At 36.8% G+C, this 24,797-nt stretch overlaps 3 protein-coding genes across 8 annotated transcripts; 1 reads left to right on the top strand and 2 right to left on the bottom strand.

Annotated features, from left to right (window-relative positions):
• The first annotated feature begins 1,651 nt into the window (after positions 1 to 1,651).
• LOC131667367 (melanization protease 1-like) lies at positions 1,652 to 4,728 on the top strand. Its single transcript, XM_058940739.1, has 5 exons — positions 1,652 to 1,944; positions 2,547 to 2,740; positions 2,849 to 3,140; positions 3,657 to 3,919; positions 3,998 to 4,728. Exons 1-5 carry the CDS (start codon positions 1,881 to 1,883, stop codon positions 4,343 to 4,345), a joined length of 1,161 nt encoding a protein of 386 aa, XP_058796722.1. The 5' UTR covers positions 1,652 to 1,880; the 3' UTR covers positions 4,346 to 4,728.
• Positions 4,729 to 5,015: 287 nt separating this feature from the next.
• LOC131667366 (protein FAM161A) lies at positions 5,016 to 11,496 on the bottom strand. Its single transcript, XM_058940738.1, has 9 exons — positions 11,304 to 11,496; positions 10,641 to 11,013; positions 9,184 to 9,387; positions 8,484 to 8,645; positions 7,781 to 8,005; positions 6,861 to 7,136; positions 6,680 to 6,802; positions 6,178 to 6,322; positions 5,016 to 5,490 (listed from the first exon to the last, which is right to left on the bottom strand). The coding sequence occupies exons 1-9, from the start codon at positions 11,494 to 11,496 to the stop codon at positions 5,044 to 5,046; spliced, it is 2,148 nt and encodes a 715-aa protein (XP_058796721.1). The 3' UTR covers positions 5,016 to 5,043.
• Positions 11,497 to 11,942: 446 nt separating this feature from the next.
• On the bottom strand, positions 11,943 to 21,338 carry LOC131667364 (cephalotocin receptor 1-like). 6 transcript variants are annotated; one of them, XM_058940733.1, is made up of 8 exons: positions 20,959 to 20,975; positions 19,669 to 19,764; positions 15,221 to 15,671; positions 14,290 to 14,497; positions 13,158 to 13,252; positions 12,764 to 13,059; positions 12,300 to 12,446; positions 11,943 to 12,218 (listed from the first exon to the last, which is right to left on the bottom strand). In XM_058940733.1, the coding sequence occupies exons 3-8, from the start codon at positions 15,496 to 15,498 to the stop codon at positions 12,088 to 12,090; spliced, it is 1,155 nt and encodes a 384-aa protein (XP_058796716.1). In that variant the 5' UTR covers positions 15,499 to 15,671; positions 19,669 to 19,764; positions 20,959 to 20,975; the 3' UTR covers positions 11,943 to 12,087. The 6 variants fall into 6 exon arrangements, with proteins under 6 accessions (XP_058796716.1, XP_058796714.1, XP_058796719.1 ...); XM_058940731.1 differs by lacking the exon at positions 20,959 to 20,975 and adding an exon at positions 20,413 to 20,552; XM_058940736.1 differs by lacking the exon at positions 19,669 to 19,764 and having other exon boundaries at positions 20,959 to 21,338.
• Positions 21,339 to 24,797: the final 3,459 nt, after the last annotated feature.

Below are 24,797 nucleotides of genomic sequence, written 5' to 3' on the forward strand. Positions count from 1 at the left end.
GCTAGTCTTGACGAGGAATCGTACATCAGTGATGCCGAGGGGTCACTCATGGATTTAGACGAAGTATCTAAGTTGGAAAAGTGAGTCTTCTCTTTTGATTTATTTTCATTGCATAAATCAGAGACGGCTAAGTGTCATAATGGCCAGTCAAATGTTTATATGTATGTTTTGGATTATATGGATTGAATACGCTTTAGTGAGATGCAAATTATATCATGCAAGTTAGAATTAATAAATGAAGTGCTTTATTTAATATTATTCTTTAATTTAATATTTCGTTGTGTAAAGACTTCTTTAACAATAATGAATAAATAAACCAATCAATAGTTAAAATATGATCGTTTGTTATGTTAAATAATACAGATATGTAGCTAAAACTCAGTAACTAATCAACATACTAAAAATATTTTTAATTTTTTAATTTATAAAATTGTTTCATATTCATTTTATATTTGATTACATAACTGAATCCTACCATTCAAATCTAAAATTAGTGCATGAAGCACGCTATACTTGCCATGAAATTAACCACTTTATTTCTCAATTCATTAAGAAGTAGACAGTGAATGTATACAATTATTAGTAAATATGAATTACTAATACAAATTTTGCACATCTTTGACTTTAAAAATAATTAATTGGTCATAACGAAAAAGAGTCAAATAACTTCTCTAGCTATAGTTATATTCAACAATACATATCAAAAAATAATAAAAAATTCTGTTACGTCTTTTTCACTAAAAATTGTAACATTGTAAAAGATAATAAAGATTACGATTAATGAATCTTGTTGATTGCCGAATGACGAAAACAATGTACGAATTCAATATTAAATATGAGGGCATATTTCACTCTTATTTCATAGTTTACTCGATAAAAAGCAATTTCATTAGTGAAATGAATTATAATTATTTAATAACATTTTATAGCAATTGTTCGACAATATATTCTAAAAATTTAAAAACTGTTGAGTTTTAGTGAAATGTTTATTCAAGTTATTTTGGAATTGCTTATCAACGCAGTTGATTAAATAATTGTTCAAAAATTCAAACACGACCAGTTAAATCAAGGTTGAAACGTATCATTCGAGTCAATTGCGTTTTGTCAATATACACTACAAAGAAATTCTTATTTTAAGTATGAAATTTAGAAACTTTTGTACTTTGTTTCTTTTTAATGCTTAATTATAACTATGTGTAAGAATCAATCTTTATTTATCCAACATGAATCAACTTAAGTGATACGATCTATTTATTTTCAAATTATTTTTGCAGCTGCCTAATTAAAATAGTTCGAGTTCTTGAATTTGCTGCATTCTTATTTGAAGAACTAACCTTCTTAATTTAAGAATATTTTGCGTAGTGTACATGGCAATCGATGGGACATTTTTCTGAGAGAACCTTGGTAAAATGCCGTCTAGCGATCGAGAAATTTCATGATTCCGTTAATGACGTTTGTCCGGCAACATAAGACGGCACTCACGAGAATCGCTTTCCCGAGCAACGTCATAGCCCGACCAAGGCTGACGACCAGATGGCAGGCGGACGGAAATCGTGAGGAGTAGTGGCGTGCTTGTCGGAAGAGGGGGATAAAAGAGCATTCTGGTCATCAAATATGCGGCACTCTGAGTCGTGTATATGTGGACTGTAGCGATCGCACGCAGAGTGGATAAGTGCGTAAAGACGCGCGGAACTCTTTCTCTCTCTTTCTCTCTCTCTCTCTCTCTCTCTCTTGCGTGAATCCTCGCGCGTTTTCCCGCGGAACAAAACTGGTTTATCGCGAAGCACTCTGAAAACCACCTGAACTACGCTCGAGTCTCAATAGGTATATAAGAGCAGAGCCAAAGTGTGACGCGTCTTTCGTACGCCACCACACCGACTATGAGGAGCACGGCAATTCTGCGTCTTTCGTCATTGCTGCTCATATCCCCGATAGTGTCAGCGCGTAAGTTGATATACTTTCTCTTGTATGTTTTGACCGTTCAGTGAGTCAATTATCGTACGCGTATATCCGTGAATGACCCACTGAATTTCAGCGGACTTGGGAACAAAATGTAAAAATTTATAATATCTGGGTGGGTTTTTACATATCCAATTCGGAGTCGGATCGGCAGCACGTTTGCATTATTTAGGCGTCTACAGATAACGAATTATCATTTGCTTTCTTCTCGCTTGTAACAAAATCAGTTTGAGAAAGCAGTTCTTTTTTGAAAAAATTCCGTATTGATAAGATGCCTCGAGTGGAGAATGCTTTTAAATACAAGGAAACTTTTTTATAGTTCCTTTAAAGTTTATTACGACGACCTGCATAATATTTGTTTTTGTTTTGATCCGCTAAAATATGTATATAGATAATGGTATGTGATTGAAACTCATCAATAAACTACAGACGATTAGAAATGCTTGCGCTTCTATGTTTACGATCGAGGAAACGTGACTGAACGATGATAAACGCGTGTCTTCGTTTCTGGAAAATGAAAAGGATTACGTTCGTAGAGTTATTGCATCGATGGATATATTATGTAAGTGACGTGACTTTCTTTTTAGAATGGTCGTTTCCCGACGAAATTCGATGCACTATGCCAAATCAACAGCTGGGAACGTGCATCAATATCAGACGTTGTCCATCAATGTTGGATATGTTGCAAACGAGGCCTCTCACCCCGCAAATCACCGATTTTCTGAGAAAGTCACAGTGCGGATACGAAGGTAGCAATCCGAAAGTTTGTTGTAAATACAACGTAAGTAGAGATATTAAGATTACAAAAGACCTATAGATCCGAAAAGAGGCATTCCTTTTTTTAATGAGATGAGAATGAGTGCGTAATGAAAATAATAAAATGCTGTAGGACATAGTAGAAGCGCCAACTGAAGCACCAATTCAGAATCCATTAACTAATCCAGAGCCACCGCCAAATGTAAGGAATCACCCAAACCTGCGTCTGCTAGAAGCCCATTGCGGCATAATCAATAAACCGAAAATTATTGGTGGCACGGTGACTGGGATCAATGAGTTTCCTTGGATGGCCCTTCTCTCGTACGACGTCGGCAGAACCACACCGGAATTCCGTTGTGGCGGCTCCGTCATCAACAAGCGTTATATCCTTACTGCGGCACACTGCGTCACCAAATTACCCTCCAGTGAGTAATTACCGTCTAGTTCGATCGTCGATTCGATCTTTGCAAATCAAGAAGATCAGCCTGTGTCTCTCAGTTGTTTATCGATCATGAGATATGTAGTGGTCGCCGATGGAAAAATACGCGGAGACAAGTTTTTGCATAGAACAAACATCCGTCTCGTCGCGCCAAAGTGATTTCATTGATTTCCGGCCAGTCGATTGACGTCGCTACGTTGGCATAAAATTTGTCTTGTTATTTTGGTGACCGAGTAACTTCTTGAATATTTGCTTTGTCAGGAATACGATTTATCCGAGTTATCCTCGGATTGCTAATCAAGCGTTATAGATGAAATAGGTGTCAGCGGTTCCGTTCAATCTGGATCTCCGACAATGTATCTCCGGCAATGGTGTAAGCCTGTGTCTCGGACAAAACGTCTCCTGCTACCAATTTATTACCCGCATTTTTGCTAATAAAGCCTTGTTCCACATGATAAAAATGTGATTCGATTACGTCATGTCAGTTGCGAAAATATTACAGATCTACGATTGATTGGCGTGCGAGTTGGAGAGCACGACATGGGAACCGATGTAGACTGCGAGAATATGGGCAGCCAGACTGTATGCAATGGAGAACACCAGGATTTTGGAATTGAGGAAGTGATTTTTCATCCGCAATACGCGAGGACCGCGCTGCACAACGACGTAGCTCTGATAAGGGTCAACGACGACATTGACTTCAGGCCTGCTAATGCAAAAGCCATTTGCATGCCACTCAACATTGCAGGCGTCATTCCCCCGAAAGTACGCTGGCATATACTCCTCGAGGCTATAATTGATATGTACACATATTGATCGCGCAATGATTCCGACTTGTTGTAGATGACGGTAACAGGTTGGGGTGTGACCGAGCTGCAAGTCTCGAGCCCGGTCATGTTAAAAGTTAACTTGCCACGTTTCTCGCAAGACGAGTGCGCGGCAGTGTATCAACGCCAGACTGAAATCTGGCACAAGCAGATGTGCATGGGCGGCCAACAGGGTAAAGACTCCTGCAATGGCGACTCCGGCGGTCCCATTCAAGCTCCTGGCGTCGTCAACGGCAAGAATAAATACATACAATACGGCATCGTCAGCTTCGGCGTGAAAAACTGCGGCACCCAAGGTTTACCCGGCGTCTACACTCGCGTCGACTACTACCTCGACTGGATACTCAACAGCATAAGAGCTTGATGAGCGCGAGATCGATTCGTACGCGTGGTTGCAGTGCGTTGTACTCGAGCTGTAGCTGTGAATTGAATAAGACTTTACTATTATGTTATATATGTTATATAATATATATGTGGATATAAGAATCTTATCCACTAGAAGGAAAGAGATATCACCAAACGATGATGTAGCACATGAACGAACTTCTGTTGTACGTCATACTGTATTAATTTAATAATGAACCTTTGCTACATGGAATGGATTATTTACAATGCTACGTGTACACTTTGTAAATACTCTCTAGTCTTTTATATAAATTTTTCCAAGCATTGCAGTCCTGGATCACGTCATTGTCATTACTCAGTTACTTTTCGTTCCGTAATACTCTAATATTTGCTTTAATTGTAAGTAATGAGAAATAAATATTGCATGGTATTTCACTTATAACACTTTTAAGTAGTCTTATATAACGCTTGTAGTCAATAACACTGTCAATAACGGCAACGGCAATAACGACAATAACGGAAACACATGGTAATACACAGAACAAAGAAATTTAACAAACGGTGACTACATTAATTAACGAGAAACAAGAATAACTTGCTGGTAATTATTCTACTCAAATGTCAGTTAAAATAAAACATGAGAATAACAAGCGTAGCAAACTAATATCACTGCGTACGGCAATTAGTATGTTACTGAATACTGAAGTTTGATATCGATTATTTTTTCTCGTTAGCCACATCTTTATCATTTGCGTGCCCGTCGTCCTTCTGTAAATCGCGCTTCTCGTGTTCCTCAAGTGCCCGACTGTACGCCGAGTCGACGGAATATGTCTCCTCGTCCTCGTAATCGTCATATCTCACGTCTTCGATGAGCTCAGCTGTCTCGTTGATGGACACCTTCTTTTTTTCGGTAGCACTCGTGTAACACTTTGGTGTGGTCTTGTTAGTTGAGTAACCGGAAGCAGATGAACGAGCGGCCGACATCAACGTACCCGTAGAGCTGCTGATTGAACCTGAATTCGGCCTTGAGCTGCTGGCAAAGCTCGTGTACGAGTCGATGCTACCCGACGACACTCTCTTACATCCAGCCGAAGATGCTCTTTTCTTTTTTTTCCTCGATGAGCGACAGGTTTTAGGCTTGTGATGGGGCGGCGAGTGGCAGCTCTGCGACAGCAGCATCTCATCCTCAACGGTGCAGCCATTAATAGAGCACGGCGAGGGTGGTTTTTGAAAGAAGAAATGCGAGAAAAACGCTAGCTTAGCAACAATGGCGACGACACTGATGCTGACGGTGGTGGAGATTGCAGGGGTATCGATGCCGATGAGCGCACCAATTTTTGCAATGCCAAGAGCACCAGTGAGTCTTTTGAAAGCAACATTTCAATACTTAATGCTTTCGTCAATATTCAACGATTTTACGGCTACAGGCTATATTTCTATCTAGTGAATGGTGAATCGCATTTGACGAGCTTTCTGCCTTTTTTTATTTGACTGATGTTTTTACACAACGGAAAGATAGAAATAATGAATAATTGATACACGAGAGAGAAAGAGAGATAGATTACGCGAACAAAAAATATTAAGGAATATCTACGAAAACATTGTATTGCTATAATTATATTTGATGTTACTCCCAAAATATTGACTGGTATTGTGTGCTAATCTTGATTGTCAAATCGACACATCGAACAACGATAAAAAGATATGTGTATGGAAAAAAAGCAAAACCGGCAAAAGAGAAAGCTCAGTCGATCGGCACGAGTACGCAAGTGTATTTGACGCCCAGTCAAATAAATCGTCGGCGCACGGCATTGGAGTGTGGGGGAAGGAGGGGGTCGGCTAAAAGTTTACCTGGGAGTATCGCTCGAATAGCGTGGGTATTTGCGTGACACGATCGAGCATCAGTTCCATCTGCAGCCGATGCCGTTCAGCTTGCTCTCGTGCCTCATCCCGCCTCAGCGACGCTCGAAAGTCCAGGTCCCGCTCGTGCTCATGCCTTATTCATAAACGCATACACATATACACTTAGAAGATCGACAGCGTCGTGTAGCGTGGTGCGGATGGTTGCTGTGCGCTTCGCGGTGGCGCGTGCAACGCGATCCAGGCATTTGCATGCACACGCGCTGAGTTATTCAGCAAAGATCTTGGATTATTTTCTGACTTCTACGACTTGAATTGTGCTTGTTTGTTTTTTTTCTTTTACCAAACCGCCTACACCCGATGGTCAGCTATGCACCCGACTAGACATGTGAGCGTATTAGTTTATGCCTCTTCGAGAAACGGAAGCAATCGCTTTTTCGTGATGCTTTTTCAGTATTCGCATTATCGCATCAGGAGTTCAATAAAGACAAACCTAGCGGCAGATCGCAGTGCTCTCCAAGCTGGCTTCCGCCCAATCAAAGACTTTCGCAATCGCACCATTTGCTCAGAGCGTTTCTCTTCTAAACGCTTCTGAATGTCGCGCTCCATCTTCTCCCTGCCAATTCGTAGTCGCTTGAATAATGCAAGTCGAACAAAATACAAAATATGCTCACCTGGCAGCTTGAGCTCTAAGAATTGCGGCGAGATTGTTGCCATGTAGAGGTAAAGTGCTGGTCATTGCCGAGGATCTGGAGTGTTCGGACGTGAGGGGTGTGCCACGACTCAAAGCGACGGAGTCGCGACTGCAAGCGCTTCGAGCTCGCTCTCCCGATGAGCTTTTCTGCGAACGCGCGCTGATCTTTGATTTGACGCGGTCGCGTTGGGCCATTGATGGGGGCAACGACGACGATTTCAGCAAGTCCATTGATCTAATGCGCTTTTGTAAGTTCCTGTAAATTTTGCTAACTCAATTCCTTCTCTTTCAAGCCTATAATTTCAATTTGTATAAATTTAGACAACTACGTATACAGTCTTTCATATCCTTTAACTTATATCCATCATCAACTTACACCAAATCTACTTACGTCATTAAAATTGTAAAGTATTTCATTAAAATTTTCAGTAAAGGCAACTCAAAGATGTTTCACAACTGATTCATCAGGATTCAATCTGATTTCGTTTGCTTTCAAACTGATTTAACATTAACCACATTTCAAAGAATTTCATTGATTTTTATTGGCACAATTTCATTATAGTAAAACAGGCAACTATCTGAACATTTCGAAAGGAGAAAAAAGATGATCGAATAATTTTATTGTGAAACTGATATGTCATCCATGTAAACAATGTTAAGGGGTTTTCATACATCTCTATAAAATTGGAATCTAATCGCATGTGTTAAAGAAAACGTGCATGAGGTTCAAGACCTTCGGAGCTGGAGAATAAATCTCTCTCCCTCTCACTTTGCAACAAAAATATCTCGACAAAAACGTGCAAATTGTTCGTGGGGGGCCTCTGTTGAATGTATCACTTTACGAGAACAAGTATAAACAAGAAAAACAGCAGAGTGTGTTGAAATAATTTTCGTTCTTACCGAAAATACTCATCCTCGATCATGCGATCGTATACTTCAGTGCTGAAGAGAGATCTGGGCATGGGTCTGGCTCGAAACCTTGTGCCGCAACGCGAACGTCTGCCGGAGCTTAATTCCGGACTGGAACGCGTTAGTGCCCTGAGTGCTCGTTTTTCACACTCAAGTTTGAACGGACGAATTTGCGACATCAGGTTCAGCACACTCTCTTCTCGTACTATTCGGCTTCTATTTTCATACAAAGATTTTTCCTTTTATAATAATATAATCATAACCACCGGACTGTCTTCAGAAATTCGTTATTTATATTGGAAATATCTCGGCCAACATCGCAGACAATCACAATTGGAAAGCAGATTTTTTTTTCGATATTCGTACAATCAAAGAATGAAATTGAATTGGATAGGTATAATGTATATTGACACATTAGATTTGGAAATTGGCAATTATTGATACCGTCTTACCTAACGTCCTATCAGCTGTGATTTGCTTCGATAATATCAGACTTCATGAAATTGAGATTGATTCAATGAAATTTTACCAGCAAAGATTTCACTACCAAAGCACGTGTAATGCGCGCAAAGCGCAAAAAATATCGTATCCGTATGTTTTAGATAACCAGGATATTAAATTATGAAATCACATCGAAATGAATCATCGAAAAAAGCAGTAAACATTGTTTAAGCATTGTTTGCGATAAACGTACCTTTCTTCTTTCTCAGCCATGAGTTTATCGTAGAGAAGAATTTTGGACGTCAAAGGGACAGGTCTTATACGGCGTTTTTTGGCTGAAACCTTCTTGCGGTCGTTCTCTTCCTCCGCCCTTACTTGTTGCTCTGCCATCGACATATACTTCTTACTGTGATCCCTTCTGACCAACAAGTTTATGTCATTTCATTGCGCCTCATCTCAACTTCATCGTCGCTCGTGCACGCGTACTTGATACGCAAAACGCACACAATACGCGAGAAAGTAACAAAGAAAAAGGCCCTGATTAATAATTATTATCAAGGAATGACAAATAGATCGACAAGGATCCACGGTTCTCTCTTTTTGCTCATCTGACCGCTCTCTTGGAGCAAAAGATCTGACCAACAAAGTAGAAAAAAAAAACGTTCGATTGATTCCACTCACGCAGCGGGATTTTTGTTCGCATTTTGGCTCGATAACTGTGGTACGGGTGCAAACTAAACAAACGTTCTTTTAGATTAGTTTCGACCTGTTGTATTCGATGAGGACGATAAGCGCCACAAGACCAAATAAAAGCCAAAAACAAGCGACTAACACTGCAGAATTAGACAATGTAAAAAGTCAATCGACAATGCTTGGTAGCGAACCCTTCTTCCTTTCCTTTTTCGGTTCATTCGCTTTAATACGAAATAACACGATGATGGGCGTGGGTGTACCTGAGTGCCAAACTGAAGGGTTTGGGAAGCGTGGGGTGCCAGCGTTTTGGACTGTGGGGAGGCAAACTCTTCGTCTCAAATTTGTTATCCTCAAGTTCATCGGTCTCCGGAGTTTTCGACTCACTGCTCGAACTCCAGCACTTACTTGACGACAGGATTTCCTCGTTTGTACGTGTTTTTGCCGCCTTGTCACGGTCTTTGCATCTAAAAGTTATGTATGACATATTAGTTTTTTTCTCAAGCTATCCGTGGCGTATATATAATTAATCTATTGTCGATATGTGACGAAGCTAGTCGAACAACAGCACCACGGTAGTCTTGAAAGATACCGAAAGCGAAAAGACAAATACCCGAAAATATTTTTTGTGTATAAGTAAAAAGATTTATTTAAAATTGTAATTTCACAATCAATACATTTCGATATATTAGCATATGAACTAAAATAAACAACACTATCAAGTCACATAACTATATATTTATACAAAAAATACTAAACATCAAGATAATATCGCATGACTTTATAAGTTATAAAATTAAATTATTTCAAAGAGATCGGTTTGTTTATAAACTTAATAATTTCTTGATTTTTGTTGTTAACATCGATAATTACTAAGCACGAAACAAATATTACCGTAATTTAATAAAATAATACAATCTTCTACAACCATAATTTACAGTATAGCTCTAAAGATGTCGGCTGTTATGTTCACAAACTGCTTTCAATTAATAGTTTATTTAGAGAATATCTTTCATTTGATTCCTTGAGTTCATACTATTTCTAAATTTGTTAAAATCAGCATGAGCCAACTCTACAGCTTGTTCTGAAAAGAAGCCTAACCTTATATTTTTTCGTGCAAAATTCCTCGATATGAAAAAAAACCGTGTGAATTTTTGGAGTAACATTTATACCTAAATCTGTATAATTGATTCGTAAATACTATACTGTTACTCTAATTAGCTTTTAAGTTGGTGGAAAAAGAAGAATCAACCACATTTTTGAAATCTTCAAGGCATTTAACGTATTTCATGCACGGTAAATTATTATTTGTTTCACAAAGTTCTCGAATTTTATACTTTTACACAAAAAATATTTTTTCCGCTCGCAAAAACAAGCGGCGAAGGGGATTATTTTCATTCGACTTTCTATACACCTTCTACAATGCCTAAGAAATCGATTACTCGTTGCAGTTTTCGGGTATTCGTCTTTTCGCTGTCGGTATCGTTCAAGTACACCGTGGCACATTAAGCATCGATTTGCATAAAGGAGTTGAAAATTGTTTTTTGTGGATGCCGAGTAATTCGACAGAAACAGGAGACATTACAGTCTCTATTTAGTTAGTATGAAGCTTATTTTCTAGTTGAATAATCTTCTTATTCTCAATTTGAAAGTATTTCTAACTGTATCGAGATTTTTGTATGAATAAAAAAACTTTAAACACCATTTTAATGTCTCTGACCTGTAAGTGAGAAAGTCTTGATCTTCCGCCAAACAAGAGAAACTACCCTCGGGGTAGAGTAGAGGACTGTAACAGCTTGACTCTTCGAGATTGTATTGCTTGCCTTTCAAAGTGAATTCGTCGCTAAGACTTGCGCTACAAGCAGTACTTGAATTAGTTTTCAATTCGCTTTTACATTTGGTGTCGCTCGAGGTACTAGGTTCAATGTTCTCGTCCTCCTCCAAGCAATTACGCAAATTTTTCAGCAGCAATCGCTGTTTACGTTTCAAGTAATCGAGTCGCTGTTTAAATTGCTCGTTTGACAAGCGATGCACCTCTTCGTAGACTGGTATGCTTTCTATGAATTCCAGTACACTGGTGCATTCGTCCCGAGAATTATCCCATTCGTCAACGTGTTTGGTGTCAATCCTACATTTATTAAAATAGTTATATTTATTTATTTTTTGTTAGAAACGCCCTTAATAGTAAAAATTATAGAAAAAACCACTAAAATATATAGATATAGACGCGATAAATCATAATTCCAAGTTATTTTTCAATTGATAAGTACGAGATGCCGAGTGGTAGGATTGAAGCACGTGACTTATGTATAGCATATAAAGACACTGCACTCTCGGGGGCTAAGGCTAAATGATTCAAGCTCTCATGCAGCTTACCTGACGTGCGCTTTGGCCGATCTGTCGTCGAAACCTTGAGATTTGCAGAATGCCTTGGTCAGTGGTTTGTCCGATGTTGACATCCTACTGCTAGAGCTGGGCCTTGGCCTCTCGTACATTGGCGTTGGCTGTCGACTGTATGGGTCGACCGGCATCTTAATGCACGAGTGAGCAAACGCCGTGCCTTTGTGCTCCGTCATTTGTAACGCTATCAAATACTGTGTTGTGGCAACTCCCGTGATATCGATAGCTGCCACCGAGCTGCTTGTGTACGCGTTACCATGGTAACGCACCAACAATACACAGTTTTATCTATATCGCTGCTACCTGCCGGTGCATGAAAGCCCGCGCGAACGTGCCTTTTTCCATCGAAGCTTTTCGATGAGCTTTACTGCTGGAATTAAGAATCGAATGGGAAGAGAGAGAGGGGGGTGGGGAGAGGAAGGTAGGAGGTATATGATAACGACCAGGACTTTGATGAAATCGACGTTGCATATAATACACGACGATCAACCGCGTGCAAGTATGTCGTATGCTGTGGCTATATATATATACATATATATTCCTACCCTGACTACGATATTTTTGAGTACAACTGTAGTAAATATGCTTGTGGTATATGATTCAATATGCGTAAATATCGGTTTTTTGATTTTTTTATTTAGAAAAATAATATTTATTCCAACAATACATAACTTAAGAAATATCAAACATAAATTAAATATCACGATATAAAAAAATTGTACTTAAAAGTGACTTAAGACTCTCCCCCCTCATTGACTAAATATTTATCATTTATCATTTCTCTCATTAGTATTAGAACGATAAATGATAAAGCTCGTGTAGCGAGACATTCGCGGAATCAGAGATGAGCGCTTGGAGGATTTCGTCTCGTTCGAGTTGAGGTTACTCGAGACTCGCTCTGCAAGAAAAATGCCAGAAAAATATCGCACATAGTATGAATATTAAGCTACAACATGATGAAATTGTCGCTAGTATTTACCAAAGCTCGACGAACGATCCCTTTTTATCAAGCTACGTAGGAATTTGGTGAGCGTGACGCGCAGCTCGTAGCTGAATGTTAGGTAGATCCAAGGGTTCACGCAACTTGTCAGACTGCTGAGTAACGATAGGATCGTGAAAATCGGGCCTGATCGAAATGATTAGAAAAAGAACAAAAGAGAGCGAGAGAGGAAAGGAGGGAGGGAAAGAGAGGAGGGGAAGAAACAGAAAAAATAAAACATAACTAAAAATGAACTAAAAATAAAAAAAAACGAAGCATTATGTTAAAGTTTAGCGTCGAGTATATCGAACACGAATTTAACAAACCGAAGCATCGTGAAGAAACAAAGAGGGCATAAAGACAAAAATAAAATGAGCGGAAGAGTGTCAAAGTAAGTAACTGCTGTAAACGCAAAATTTTGCAACGGCTTCATTGTTCAGAAGTGTAGATAGAGAAGTATTTACCATTGAGAAAAGAGGAATTTTCAGCTGCTGGATCCCAGCTTGCCCACAATTGACAGCCGACGAAAGGTACACTCGATGCCGTGTAAAGTATAACCACTGCTAAAGTCTGCTTAACCGTGTTGATTTTGGCTTTGGAGATGAATGAGTTTTGATTGTGTGCTTGATTCGACAATGCCTGGTGCCTCTCCATACCTGCCAATAGGGAAACCTCGCGGTTGCGCCAGATACTCAAGCAGATTTCTGTGTACGTGAAGGTGAGCACACAGAACGGTAACAGAAACACGGTTATGCTGTACCTGTAATTTCAAGTTAATCCAAAATAAAGTTAGAAAAACTACATAATAATCAATGTTCGCTGTTCGCAGGTGAACGCGCGAGGAACAAGTGGACGTACCAAGTGACGTATGCCTTCAATCCGTAGGGTTCGATAAATGTTGCCCAGCAGTCCCATACACCCGTGGAGATTTCTTTAAACGAGAAGATGAACACCTGCGAGAGATAAAATCTATTACATTTATTTTTGCACGCTAGCGCCTGCTATCTTGATCAGGAAATTAATGAAATGTACGATCTACATGGCGTAATTCGTTATCGCAACGCACGATCTCACAATTGTAGCTTTACAATTGAATTGCTTCCATTGACAGTTATCAATTTCTCGTGTACAGTCAATCAATATCTTGAAAAGCGTGAAAAATCTCATCAAACGCTTGGATTTACTATGGATTCGGAAATTATCAAATTAAACATTGCATTCATCACTGATTATATGTTTTTCTAGGAACGGTTATTAATAGTTCCATTAACAAAGTACTTCACTTCTATGATTTACTTATTAATAATCTATGAGATTTTCATGTTGTAGAAAAACAGTTGCGGTAATTATTTGATCACTTCAAAGTTATGCTTCATTCATTTTCATGAAAAAGACTATAAAACAGCGAACACTTCGATTCTCGTGCATTATCAAGTGCTTCTTCTGCAAGTTTTCATTTATTTTTAAACAATCTCAATTATACTGATATTGAAATTTTGAATAAAAATCTTGGAATAGTCTCACACTGCCAATGTCAGGTTCTGCTACATCTTTTTTTTCCGAGCCATAAACAAAAGACGATATGAGCGAAACTTTTTTTTTATAGAAAATAGGGATATGACCCAACATCAGTTTTACATTGTTTGATAAAAACTGTAGGTCGTAAAGAAACAAGTTATTTATAACCAATGTTTTCAACTTCTAGATTTGTAAACTACTTGTCATTGCTTAGTTATATAAATTGTATTCATTGCATATGTTGACAAGTCTGGCCGATGATTAGTCTACGAAATTGATGTTATGCGACATGTGTGTTTATGCATCTTATTTTTTTATGCAAATTAGCTGGAAAATTACACGTAACATGGCACATTTCTTGTGAACATTGTAAAGTTTAGACATATTTAAAACCTACTTGTCTACGTGAAATAGTGGTACACTTATTAAGTATAGTTATTTTAGTACAGTAAATATTCAAATTTTGACTTACTTGAGGAAGACAAAAGAGGAGAGCTAATGTCCAAGCACAATATACAGTGAGCCTCGACCTTCGTGAAGTCGTCCTGCAGTAGCTTAATGGGTAACAAATTGCGTGATATCTATCAATAGCTGTAGCAATTAAAATGTAAGAGCTCAGGTAGGGACCCAATGGTTGGCCGTATTTAATGAGCTTACAGAGTATTGATCCACCTTTGAACCTTTGAAAAATGGAAATAACAATACATTTTTAAATAACAAACTGGATTCTTTAATATTTCTTAATCATTTTTTAAATTGTTATCTAAAAATCAATAAAACTATAAAAACATTTATAAGTTCAAGTAGAAATTAAAATAAAATATTCATATAATAGTAATCAAGTTCATGAGGTATTTATGCAAACCGCATATATTCTACATCTTACTTCGCAAGGAAAACAATCGCATTTTTATTGGTGCATACAAATTTTACTAAAATATTTATGAAGTTCATACTGTATACTAAATGCAATGATTGATAGCTTGAAATAAGTTTTGACGTCAAACCAACACAAGTATGATGGTTTAAAAATATATAGGATCGCCGATAAAAAGTTCTTCGTTGTACTTGTAAGCCTTTTTATATTCACTTGCCTTATGCTGAATAAACAAAGATCTAATATTCATATATAAATTATATATGATTTTGTAGATCATATAATTGATGTAGTTTACACACAAAGTATAATATTCGATATTATATATCAGATTTCCAATCAGCCAAATGTAAAATATAGAATTCCTGTTAAATATCAAAAATAGCGTATAAAATCTTTATTTTTTGAAAATTGAAATAAATAAATTAATTTTCATTTTCTTTCGGAATATTTAACATTCATTAGTGAAACAAATATTTCTTAGCTATATTAATCAACTTTAAAAAACTGTCAGTAAGTAACTTACCTAAAAGTAATATCCCATGCGAGCTGTGGCAGAACATTAAGCAGTCCAGTGACGAGATCTGCGGTACTGAGATGCATTACGAAAAAATGCATACGAGTTAGCCGTTGTCTTCTTCCACGGCAGCGTCGTAGATAGATAGCAAATAAGACGAGGGCATTGCCCATAAGAGTAACTACAAGGATGATTCCGAGGACACCAACTTCCCAGACAGCAAGGCTCTCATCGCGCCAATCTTCGGTTGGAACACTCGTCAGCGTTTTCACATTCTCCAAGTCCATATCGTTACTTTCCTTATGTCACATACATTTACTATAGACTATCGCAGTATGCATATCTAGCCGTTTAATGAAAATTTTCAAGTTGTCCTTTCGTATCGCCGTATTTTTGAACGTGCATATTGTATGGAAGCAAGCGTGGATGGCTTTTCTTGGTTGCTGTAGTTGAACGCATTCTGAAATAATAAATACAATCAAATTCAATGGAGCCATGTGAACTGATTATTCATTCTTTGATGGAAAAGCTTTATACGTTTTTATTGCGATTCTTTATAGCAAATACATCCACTGCCTTGTATAATTTTTTTCTACAATAATTTCAATTAAATTGCACTAATAAATGATCAGCTAAGCCTTTATTTTCTGCAGTCTACATTATTTTTATCTGAATCTGCTGCAACACTTTGTTTATGAGCATTTTTTTAGAGTTAAGTGATATCAAATGATAAGAATAGCCTTCCTTATGAAAAATGAACACCTTATAATTTCATTGATGGAGAAAAGAACACCAACTTAAAAATAAAAGTCGCATTACTAATACTGAATGTTTCGGGTGAGAGTAATGAATCGACACTTCTGATGACATTGTATTATCCAACAATATCGTTATGGTGTTGAATAAAATGCATTTGTTTCGCAAGTTTCTTTTGAAAGAATTGTAAAGTGTACTATAAGAAATGCTGAAAACGAACTGATGTTTGCATATCTCAAAATTGCATTTAATGAGGAATCTGTGAGTATTACGCAATGTTTGAATGGACGCAGACGGCGCATCAACAGCACTGATAGGCAAAGTAAAGAGAGAAATGATACAAGACACGACGAAAAGCGAGAGGACAGTATAACACGCCGATGAGAAACGAACTTATAGTGAGAGCTTCACAAATCATTGCTCTCGGATGCGATTGAAATTGTAAAAAATAAAAGTAAAATGTGCTAGGTCTATGCTAGGAAGAAAGGTAGTGGCTCCTTCCGCAAGACGATACCTCGAGAATGCGGTGACAAGAAAAATATATACGTATAGGTATACTACGTATATACATAGACACAATTCATTCTGGTAATTTAGCAACGCAGTATAAAACGTGTACGCAAACGGTCGAACATGGCTGGATCACTGCCGCAGCCACTCTTCGCGCCAATATTGAATCAGAGAGGGAAGACAAAATTCGAACAAACAAAATGCTACAATTGCTCTGGTGGAACACTTTATAGATAGGAGGCAGCGTTTGTTTATCCGCATGCATCCAACAAAAAACCGTACAAGTATATAGCAGTATATAGCGTTAAAAATAAAAATCAGATAAAAAATTACAAATTTCAGACCAAATGAAAAGAAATTTATTTTATTTTACCTAAATATATTAGCACAGTATGGTTTCTAAAAGAACGATAATTATTTGCGATAGTGTTACTGTTACCGTGGACCTTTGATTTTCTTATAGACAATTAATAATTTTCAGATAAATAGTCTAACTAATTATTCGTATATATTTTATTTTTACTATAGCAATATTTCTGTTGAATCAAAATAAATTTTTGACGAACTCATTAACAGCTTAACCTTTTAACCATTTATTTAAACAGAGAACTGTTGCTAAATAAGAACCATAGCCACTCTGCTGTCTATTGCGTGATGTCATTCAATGCTTCACAACATTGTGACCGAATTTTTTTAAGGGAATATATTAATCTATGTCAATTTCTGATTTTCTTCATATTTGATAACTCGTGTTCGTAACTAAATTTTATAGCATAGATATTTCATAAATTTGATTAATAACCGAAGTATTTTCCACGCGATTCAAAAATATCTATAAAAGTATCGTTATGGAGTGCACAATTTTAACCTGAGATTATAGCGGGTCTATGAATAACTGCTAATGCTGCTCTACTACTAGAATTTTTACTGCATTAAAATAGTATAAGCTCACTTTCATCTTCAATTTATTAGCATTTATTAGCAAAACAACACAAAGAATGAACTTTATTTGAAAATGTTTTTATTGCAACAAGAAAACAAAAAAATAGAAGCATCTAATAGTAATAACTACAAAAAATTACAAAAAATACAAAAGTAATATCTTTTTCCTAATAATACCATATTTTCACACTTAAAAGAGGAGGATTATTTTGAAGTGTGATATTTCCGGTTACATATCATCGAATTCTCCATACAATGAGAATTTTAAAAGTTAGGTTTATGAGATTGAAAAAAAGTCATGACATGTCAGAAAATGAATTCTTAATCAAGTTGCATACAGTAGTTTGCACATAGGAGTTCCATACGGACCACCTATTTTACAATAATAATTTTTGGAAAATAGTTATAAAATTTTTTGCCCGCTCACGAATCTGCTTGAAGACTATTTTTAATCTACTTTCTAATATGTCCAAACATAAATTAAAATTGATAAAAATCCATGTAGTTGAAAAGACTTATTGATAGATATAGATGAAAATACATCCAACGACAGATGCTATAAAAACAGAAATTAGTCGTCTTCCTATGATATAAAGAATTATACACAAAAATTCTTCGTTGGTTACGTACAAGAAGTTTAGATTTTAAAACACCAAATAATAAAAACAGACAATTTGTACTGAAAAATAAAAAAATGAATAAAAGCAAAAACAAAGCTTTCTTTCCAACATAACAAAAGATCGAGCCAGAAATAAATCGTTGCGAGAACGGAGAAACTCACTTAAAGTTCACAATAAAAATCACTTTGGAAAAATCAATTTATAATTATTTGCTGAAAAAAAAAATTCCGGCAATGAGCTTGTTATCTATAACTTACGAAAAAACTTGGAAATAGTACGCCAAAAGGCTGGTCAACGGTATAACCGGATGCATACACCAGTTGCTGTTAGAGGTGAAAGACGGATAAGTCTGATATATGCGCGCCGAGGTCATAGGTGTGTTTGTAAGCAAGGACACCATGAAAAGTTTCTTTAGGCATGACGATTTTAATGTATCACGGTATACACTTCACACTCTTTCCCTCTCTTATTCTCTCGCACCAGTAAATCATTGTTCCAAAAGAACTTTTGCACACTTGCTTTATCTTTTCTTCCTTCTTCTTTCGCTGCTTATGAGCGAATGCTTGAATGTGTAAATATAATATATAGTACAGTTATAACGTGTGAATTGATTTTTTAATTTTATATGTTACGTAAGTCTTAATACGGATGATTCGAAAAGGAGAGCTGTGAGCGACAAATGACCATTGAACTATAACAATTTAAGGGTCAATGGACGTCGATTTTTACTCGGATAACTTTCTGCATTGAAATTATTGACGACATATTTGAGTGCATTTTTGGTAAAGTACAGTATATATATTTATAAAAGAAAGAGAGCTATTCGAAAAGTCAAGTAAATGTCTTAAAGACGTAGTTTTAGTCTTCTGAAAATTCATGAACTTATTTATTGTCCTGCACTCTACTTATAGCACCTGCTGATATGCCTCCGTAATAATATAAATAAGTCATGATGAATGATGCATCACTTTTCGCGAAATATGCAATGTTTTTTCAACCGAAACACATCCTGTGAAACTTTTTTGTTGCAAGCGACTAGTTGAGCGCGATACATTTGAAGGAGAAATCAACAAAAAAATTCATCTCGCATGAATGTGATGCACGCAATCAACGGTTGCGTTTTTCTTGTGCTAGATATCAATGTCTCAATCTCGAATATCAATAACACATATATTTATGGTCTGATCAATATCTTTAAAATTACAATTTTACTTATATTAGAAAAAACCCCAGAAAATTTACCTCGACTTTTTTTTATTGTTAATTTAGTAGACAAGAAGTAACATGGTACTTGGAAAAGTATACTGTGCATAAATTTTCATAGCTGGATATCGATTAGTCTTTATGAAAGTAATCTGAGAAGCACGAAACGAAACATTAGAAAAAATTGCTAAAAATCATTTGCAAGCTATTATATTGGTTTCTATATGATTTTAGTTTTACTGTAAAAGTAACAGCTGGAAAATGACTTATTCTGTATTTATATATTTTTTTTGTAAGATACAACCGATCAAAATACACTTTAAAAAAGATTAACCAACGTCCAGGTGTGCAAATATGAAAAATGATGCATGACATTATGAATGAAGGCTATAAACATTGAATAAATAAATAAGAAATGTACGTTACCTTCAGTCTAGTCTAGTCAACGATCGCAGAATTTGCAATAATTTTTCTTTGTTTTCTCGATATTCCGGTATATGTGGTGATCGATTGGAGGGCAACCTTAACAGTGTAGTGATTGAATAAAATTAATATTAATAACTATTCCAAATATTCCGCTCGGCATTGTTATTGATTGTGAATAGAATCGATTGCGATTTGGTCGCACGATTCGTTTTCCTCGTCAGAAGAATGGTGAAATTGATTCGATTGGAACTGATAAGAAGAAGATGTAAATGATGTGAGATTAAACGTATGTACTCAGTTGGATAGTAAATACCGAATGAATCGTGTCGCTTTGATTAAAGTGTTTAACTCGAAAGGCAATTCGCGGATAAACTAATTTTTCGCACCGAAATTCCAATTGAAGTCCATGAAGCAAGTCTATCAATTGCATTAACGGTAACAAACTAGTAAAAATAATTGCAGTAAAATCAGTGTGTGAACGAAAGACGAATGTTATAGACGCTTTTCTGATATTGGATCTGATGTAATAGGCAAATGATTATACTCGACACGTGAAACAATTCAGTGTTAGGCAGAGCGTTTACCACAATAACAGCGTCTAAGTACGTTATAGAAAGTAATTATTGAGCAGATCTGCGTATTACTTGGTTTCGGCTCTCGCAATAACGATGAGCCCGCTGCGAACGACTAAAGAAGGTATTGACACTAAGCAGTAGCTCGCTGATAAGTAAAAAGCATGCTCACTATTGCAATGCAACGACCTCGTGGCGAGCACTGTTGTCGGAAAGGAAAGAAAAGGCTGCGGCGAGAGGCGCGAATTTCACTGATTTCCAGCACTTGCGTACGTACGGCAAGAGATGAAAGCTCTCGAGCATCCGGCTATGAGCCCGGGCGCGAGTAAACTAGTTTGTTCGTTGCGGGATCGACTGGCGTGTTCCGGGCGCGCACGAGCGACGAAAAAAAGAGAGAGCGACGGCACGAGAGAAGCGAGCGAGCGAGCGAGCGAGAGAGAGAGAGAGAGAGAGAGAGAGAGAGAGCGAGGGAACACGGCAGATTATTAAAAAGAAAGATGATTGGTGGCCGTTTGACAAGCGCCATTGTTTTATTTTACTGGCGCACTCCCTCCGATCACTGTCAAAAGAGAGCGACCCTCGAGATCGGCCGATAACGGATGCATCGGAAACCCAAGCGACCCGTATACGCAGCTTCGTTCGATCAGAGTGTAGGTGTTTGCCTTTGCATACGTGTAAGCCGTGTATTCGCAATCTTTCTCTCTTCTTATGCCCTTACTTCGTACTGTCAGCTTTTCGTCTTTTTTTTCGTCTCCATCTCACTTTCGGATTCGCTTGTGCTCCCTTTTCATCTTGCAATCCTAAGATGACGAAGGATTAAGCTGTGGATTAATTAAAATTGAACAAGCCGGCTCGTGCTTATCCTTCTTGATGTTCTCAATTGAATGCGAGCTATCTTACAACATTGGCGATGACGCTGTCTGGCAGGGTGCAGATGTGCTTTATAATCGCACGAACGACAGTGGCGAAAGAAATGTTACATAGGAGATAAGAAAAGCATTGGATTTGCCCGAAAGCGCAGGTGAGAGTAGAGCCACGAGCGGGCACATTCGACTTATCGAGCTTGATTATTCACGCGAGACCACGCAGCTGATGCACGCGAAACGATAACACTGCGCACTTGTCGGTTGCACAGTGTTGTTTTCTCACTATGCCGCTAGCGTGGCGCCATGCCCAGCTCTTACGATGCCGACGCGTACACCCTGGCCTCTGTTCGCTGCTCTTCCGCAATACTTTTGCAATTTCCTGTGCCGGCAAAATGGTAGACGTGCATCGAGCTGCACAAAACGATCACTCGGCTCAACAGTTTTGGCATCGGCTTAGAATTGCTAAGCGATCCAATTAGATTGACGTACTGACCTGCTTGGGTCATGAAAATCACACTGCGCTAGCACTCGGCTGCATTCATCGTACGAGTCTCACGTGTGTTTTGCGCTCAGGGATTTCAGCGAACGCGTGTGTTTTTGTGCACTTGCTGCGATAACGACAATTCCTCTACATTAAAATTTGTACACTGTCAATCAGATGTCCCGGCAAATTTATTAGACGATTAATAATTTAATCGCGGATTAATACGCTTGAAAGCATACATTGATATGTAGCTGCGATGCCTTTTTGCAAAAAAAGTAACAAAAGCAAAAAGTGCAAAAAGAACTCGCGCCGCTGTTTTCTATGGTCACCTCGGTTTTTTATTCAACATACGGAAGATAAAAAATATTTAATATCGCCTGGCAAATTGGCAAAGAAAAGCTTTTCCTTGAAATTCATCACTCGTAAAATTTAATTCAGCTTGCGAGAGAAATTCAATTAGAATCTATTTGGATGAAGTAATTACATATTTCATCGTTTTATCTATGACCAAGGTTATGCATATTTCTGAGATATGTACATTACGACATATTTTTGAAAGAGAGAAAGAATCAGAGGGATGAACAAGGTAATCAGCCATATTTTTCGAAGCCATGATCATCGAGACGCAAGAGCACGCGTACGGCTCATTAAAATTTTCACTTGAGTCAATATAAATACACATTCGAAGAGACGTTTCTGTCATCGATTGGTGCTTCCTTTTTGGAGCGAAATACTCTTTGCCAATGTATACGTGCAAGCGCATTGCTCAATTTAAATGATATAATTACGCAACGCGGGCTATTCACGAGGCACGCGGCTACAGCACCACTTGCGATCATTGATTTATCGTTCTCGTCTTTTTGAATTCATGCTAAACTACTTATTAGAATTGATCGAATCTCATAAAAAGACGATTGAATAAATCGATACTACGATAGAGAAAAATATCGGCGCGTAGCGGTTTAGCGCGCAGCCACTGACATCATTATAGCGATTAGTATGCTCACCTTTACATACCTACTATAACTATTGATTAACATCGTTTCATTGACAGCTTCACTGCTGGCGAAATCATTAGGTTGATGTTTTTATCGTTCTTGTCATTTCTCAGTGTCGTTCGAGACCAATTACCTTCAAATTTTTCGTAATTTTTCCTCAGCTTTTCATCGGTACTAGTGAAAAAAGTAATCTATTAAATTTAAAAACTGCAACTTTTATAATACAGAGTATCATTGAATAACACATTATTTTATTTCAATATATAGAATAAACATCGGTAATGTCATCCAAGATTTTGCAGTAAAAAAGCGGCCACCTTACCCCGGTCGATAATTTTGAGATATCTCGAATCTCGAACAACTTTTCGGAAGTTGCCGTCCGAGGCCGACACTGCCACTGACAATACTTTTAAAAGCCGGTGTTCGCGGCTTGAGCTACGAATATGTGATAAGTATTTTCTTGTCATTGAGTATTTGCAATAATCGATCTATAATCTCTAGTGATTGATTGGCCTTATTAGGTCTATAGTGTCTACATAACCGTCATAAATTTTGGTCTGAAGATCAAATATAACAAATACGAGCTATTGAATATTAATTAACACGTTTGTCTTTGCCACCGGTTTACCGGGTAAACTTCTGTTTAGAATGGCTAATCGGGACTCAGTATTGTGTCTTGATAAATAAGGGTTTAACATGGATGGGAATAGTGAAGCTCAGACTCGAAAGAGCGATCTAAATGAATGATTACAATTCATTTAAGTCCCAAAACCCAAAGAGCTTTTCCACATTAAGAGAATATTTCTGGTGATATTCTTTGTTCAGTATAATTTTGTACCTCCTGGAATATTGATATAATTCACCATCTATTCTTCCCTATACGTATTCAGTGGCTTCAGAGGTGTAGATAGCGGAAATTATGTCAGCTCTATATATTTTTCATACCAAATAAAATATACAATTTCATGCAATTTTCGTTTATAAATATGCAATATTAATGTACTTAATTAATTTAGATAAATAGAAGTGAACATACGAAACACGGAGATAGTCATCATAAAAAATATATGCATCGGTTTATTATATTTAAAATGGCTTTTAAACATTAAAAAAAAGAGTTAAAACCCTGGTAAACAAACAGCGGTCGTTGCCGTATGTCGTTCTTTCCGTCGCTTCGGTCGGTTCGGTCGCTATGGCTGGTCACTTACAAAATCATAGAAAAATATAATTTACAACATAAATTTATTATTGAATAATTATAAAGTATTATTTTTAATAATGTTTTTAGCTTAACTAAGTAGAATAAATATTATATAAATTAATGTATTAGGCACAATAATCCTATAGTTGATTAGCTATAACAAACTTAGTGGAAAAGTTTAATTCAACACAGATTATAATGTTCAAATGTGTGAAAACAGATTGATTGATTGATTGATATAAGAATTGGCTGATAAATTTTCTAACTTTATTCAGAATATATGACATACATAATCGGTATATTATATATTAAATCAAAAAATTAAAGATGCTGCAAAGCGAATGAAACTGCTGATGGATGTTTTTATTTTTTTCTCTTTAAGAATAATAATATTGATCGTCGACACAACTACAATAGAGAGTTACTATCTTTGTAAAATTTCTAACTTCATGAATCTAAGCTTATCTGTTGTTGAAACTTGGGAACAATTGGGAGAGTTTACTTCAAAAGTATATCTAATACTGATTAACACATAGAAAATGATAAGAAAAGCTGAACATATTTTTGATCATTATGATAAAAATTCATCAAGTCAATATATTTACCTTATTGTCAAAGTTCAATGTAATATAAAAAAGTTTAAAAATTTTTAAAAGTAGTGAAATCTATCTTAATACGGCATGTATGCTAAAACTTACTTTCAGATACTTTACATAACTTATGGAATAGTAAATTTACTCTATAAATAGTCAAATGATCAGTCGATACATTTATAAATAACAATTTCTATCGAATCGGCTTAAATATTAATTGTTTTTAAAATTTAGGAATTATGACATTTATGACAATTATAATGTTGAAATACATGGAGTTTTGTAAGTAATGATAAAACGAAAATAATGATACAATGTTCTAAGAAATTTATACAGTAAAATGCTTGGAACCAACTATTTATATAAATCTTAGATTAGATTACTTTCATTCTTGACTAAAATACGTAAACAACTT

This window comes from Phymastichus coffea, unplaced genomic scaffold (genome assembly GCF_024137745.1).
Source record: "Phymastichus coffea isolate CEN01 unplaced genomic scaffold, Cenicafe_Pcof_1.1 PCOF00065, whole genome shotgun sequence".
NCBI lineage: Eukaryota > Metazoa > Arthropoda > Insecta > Hymenoptera > Eulophidae > Phymastichus > Phymastichus coffea.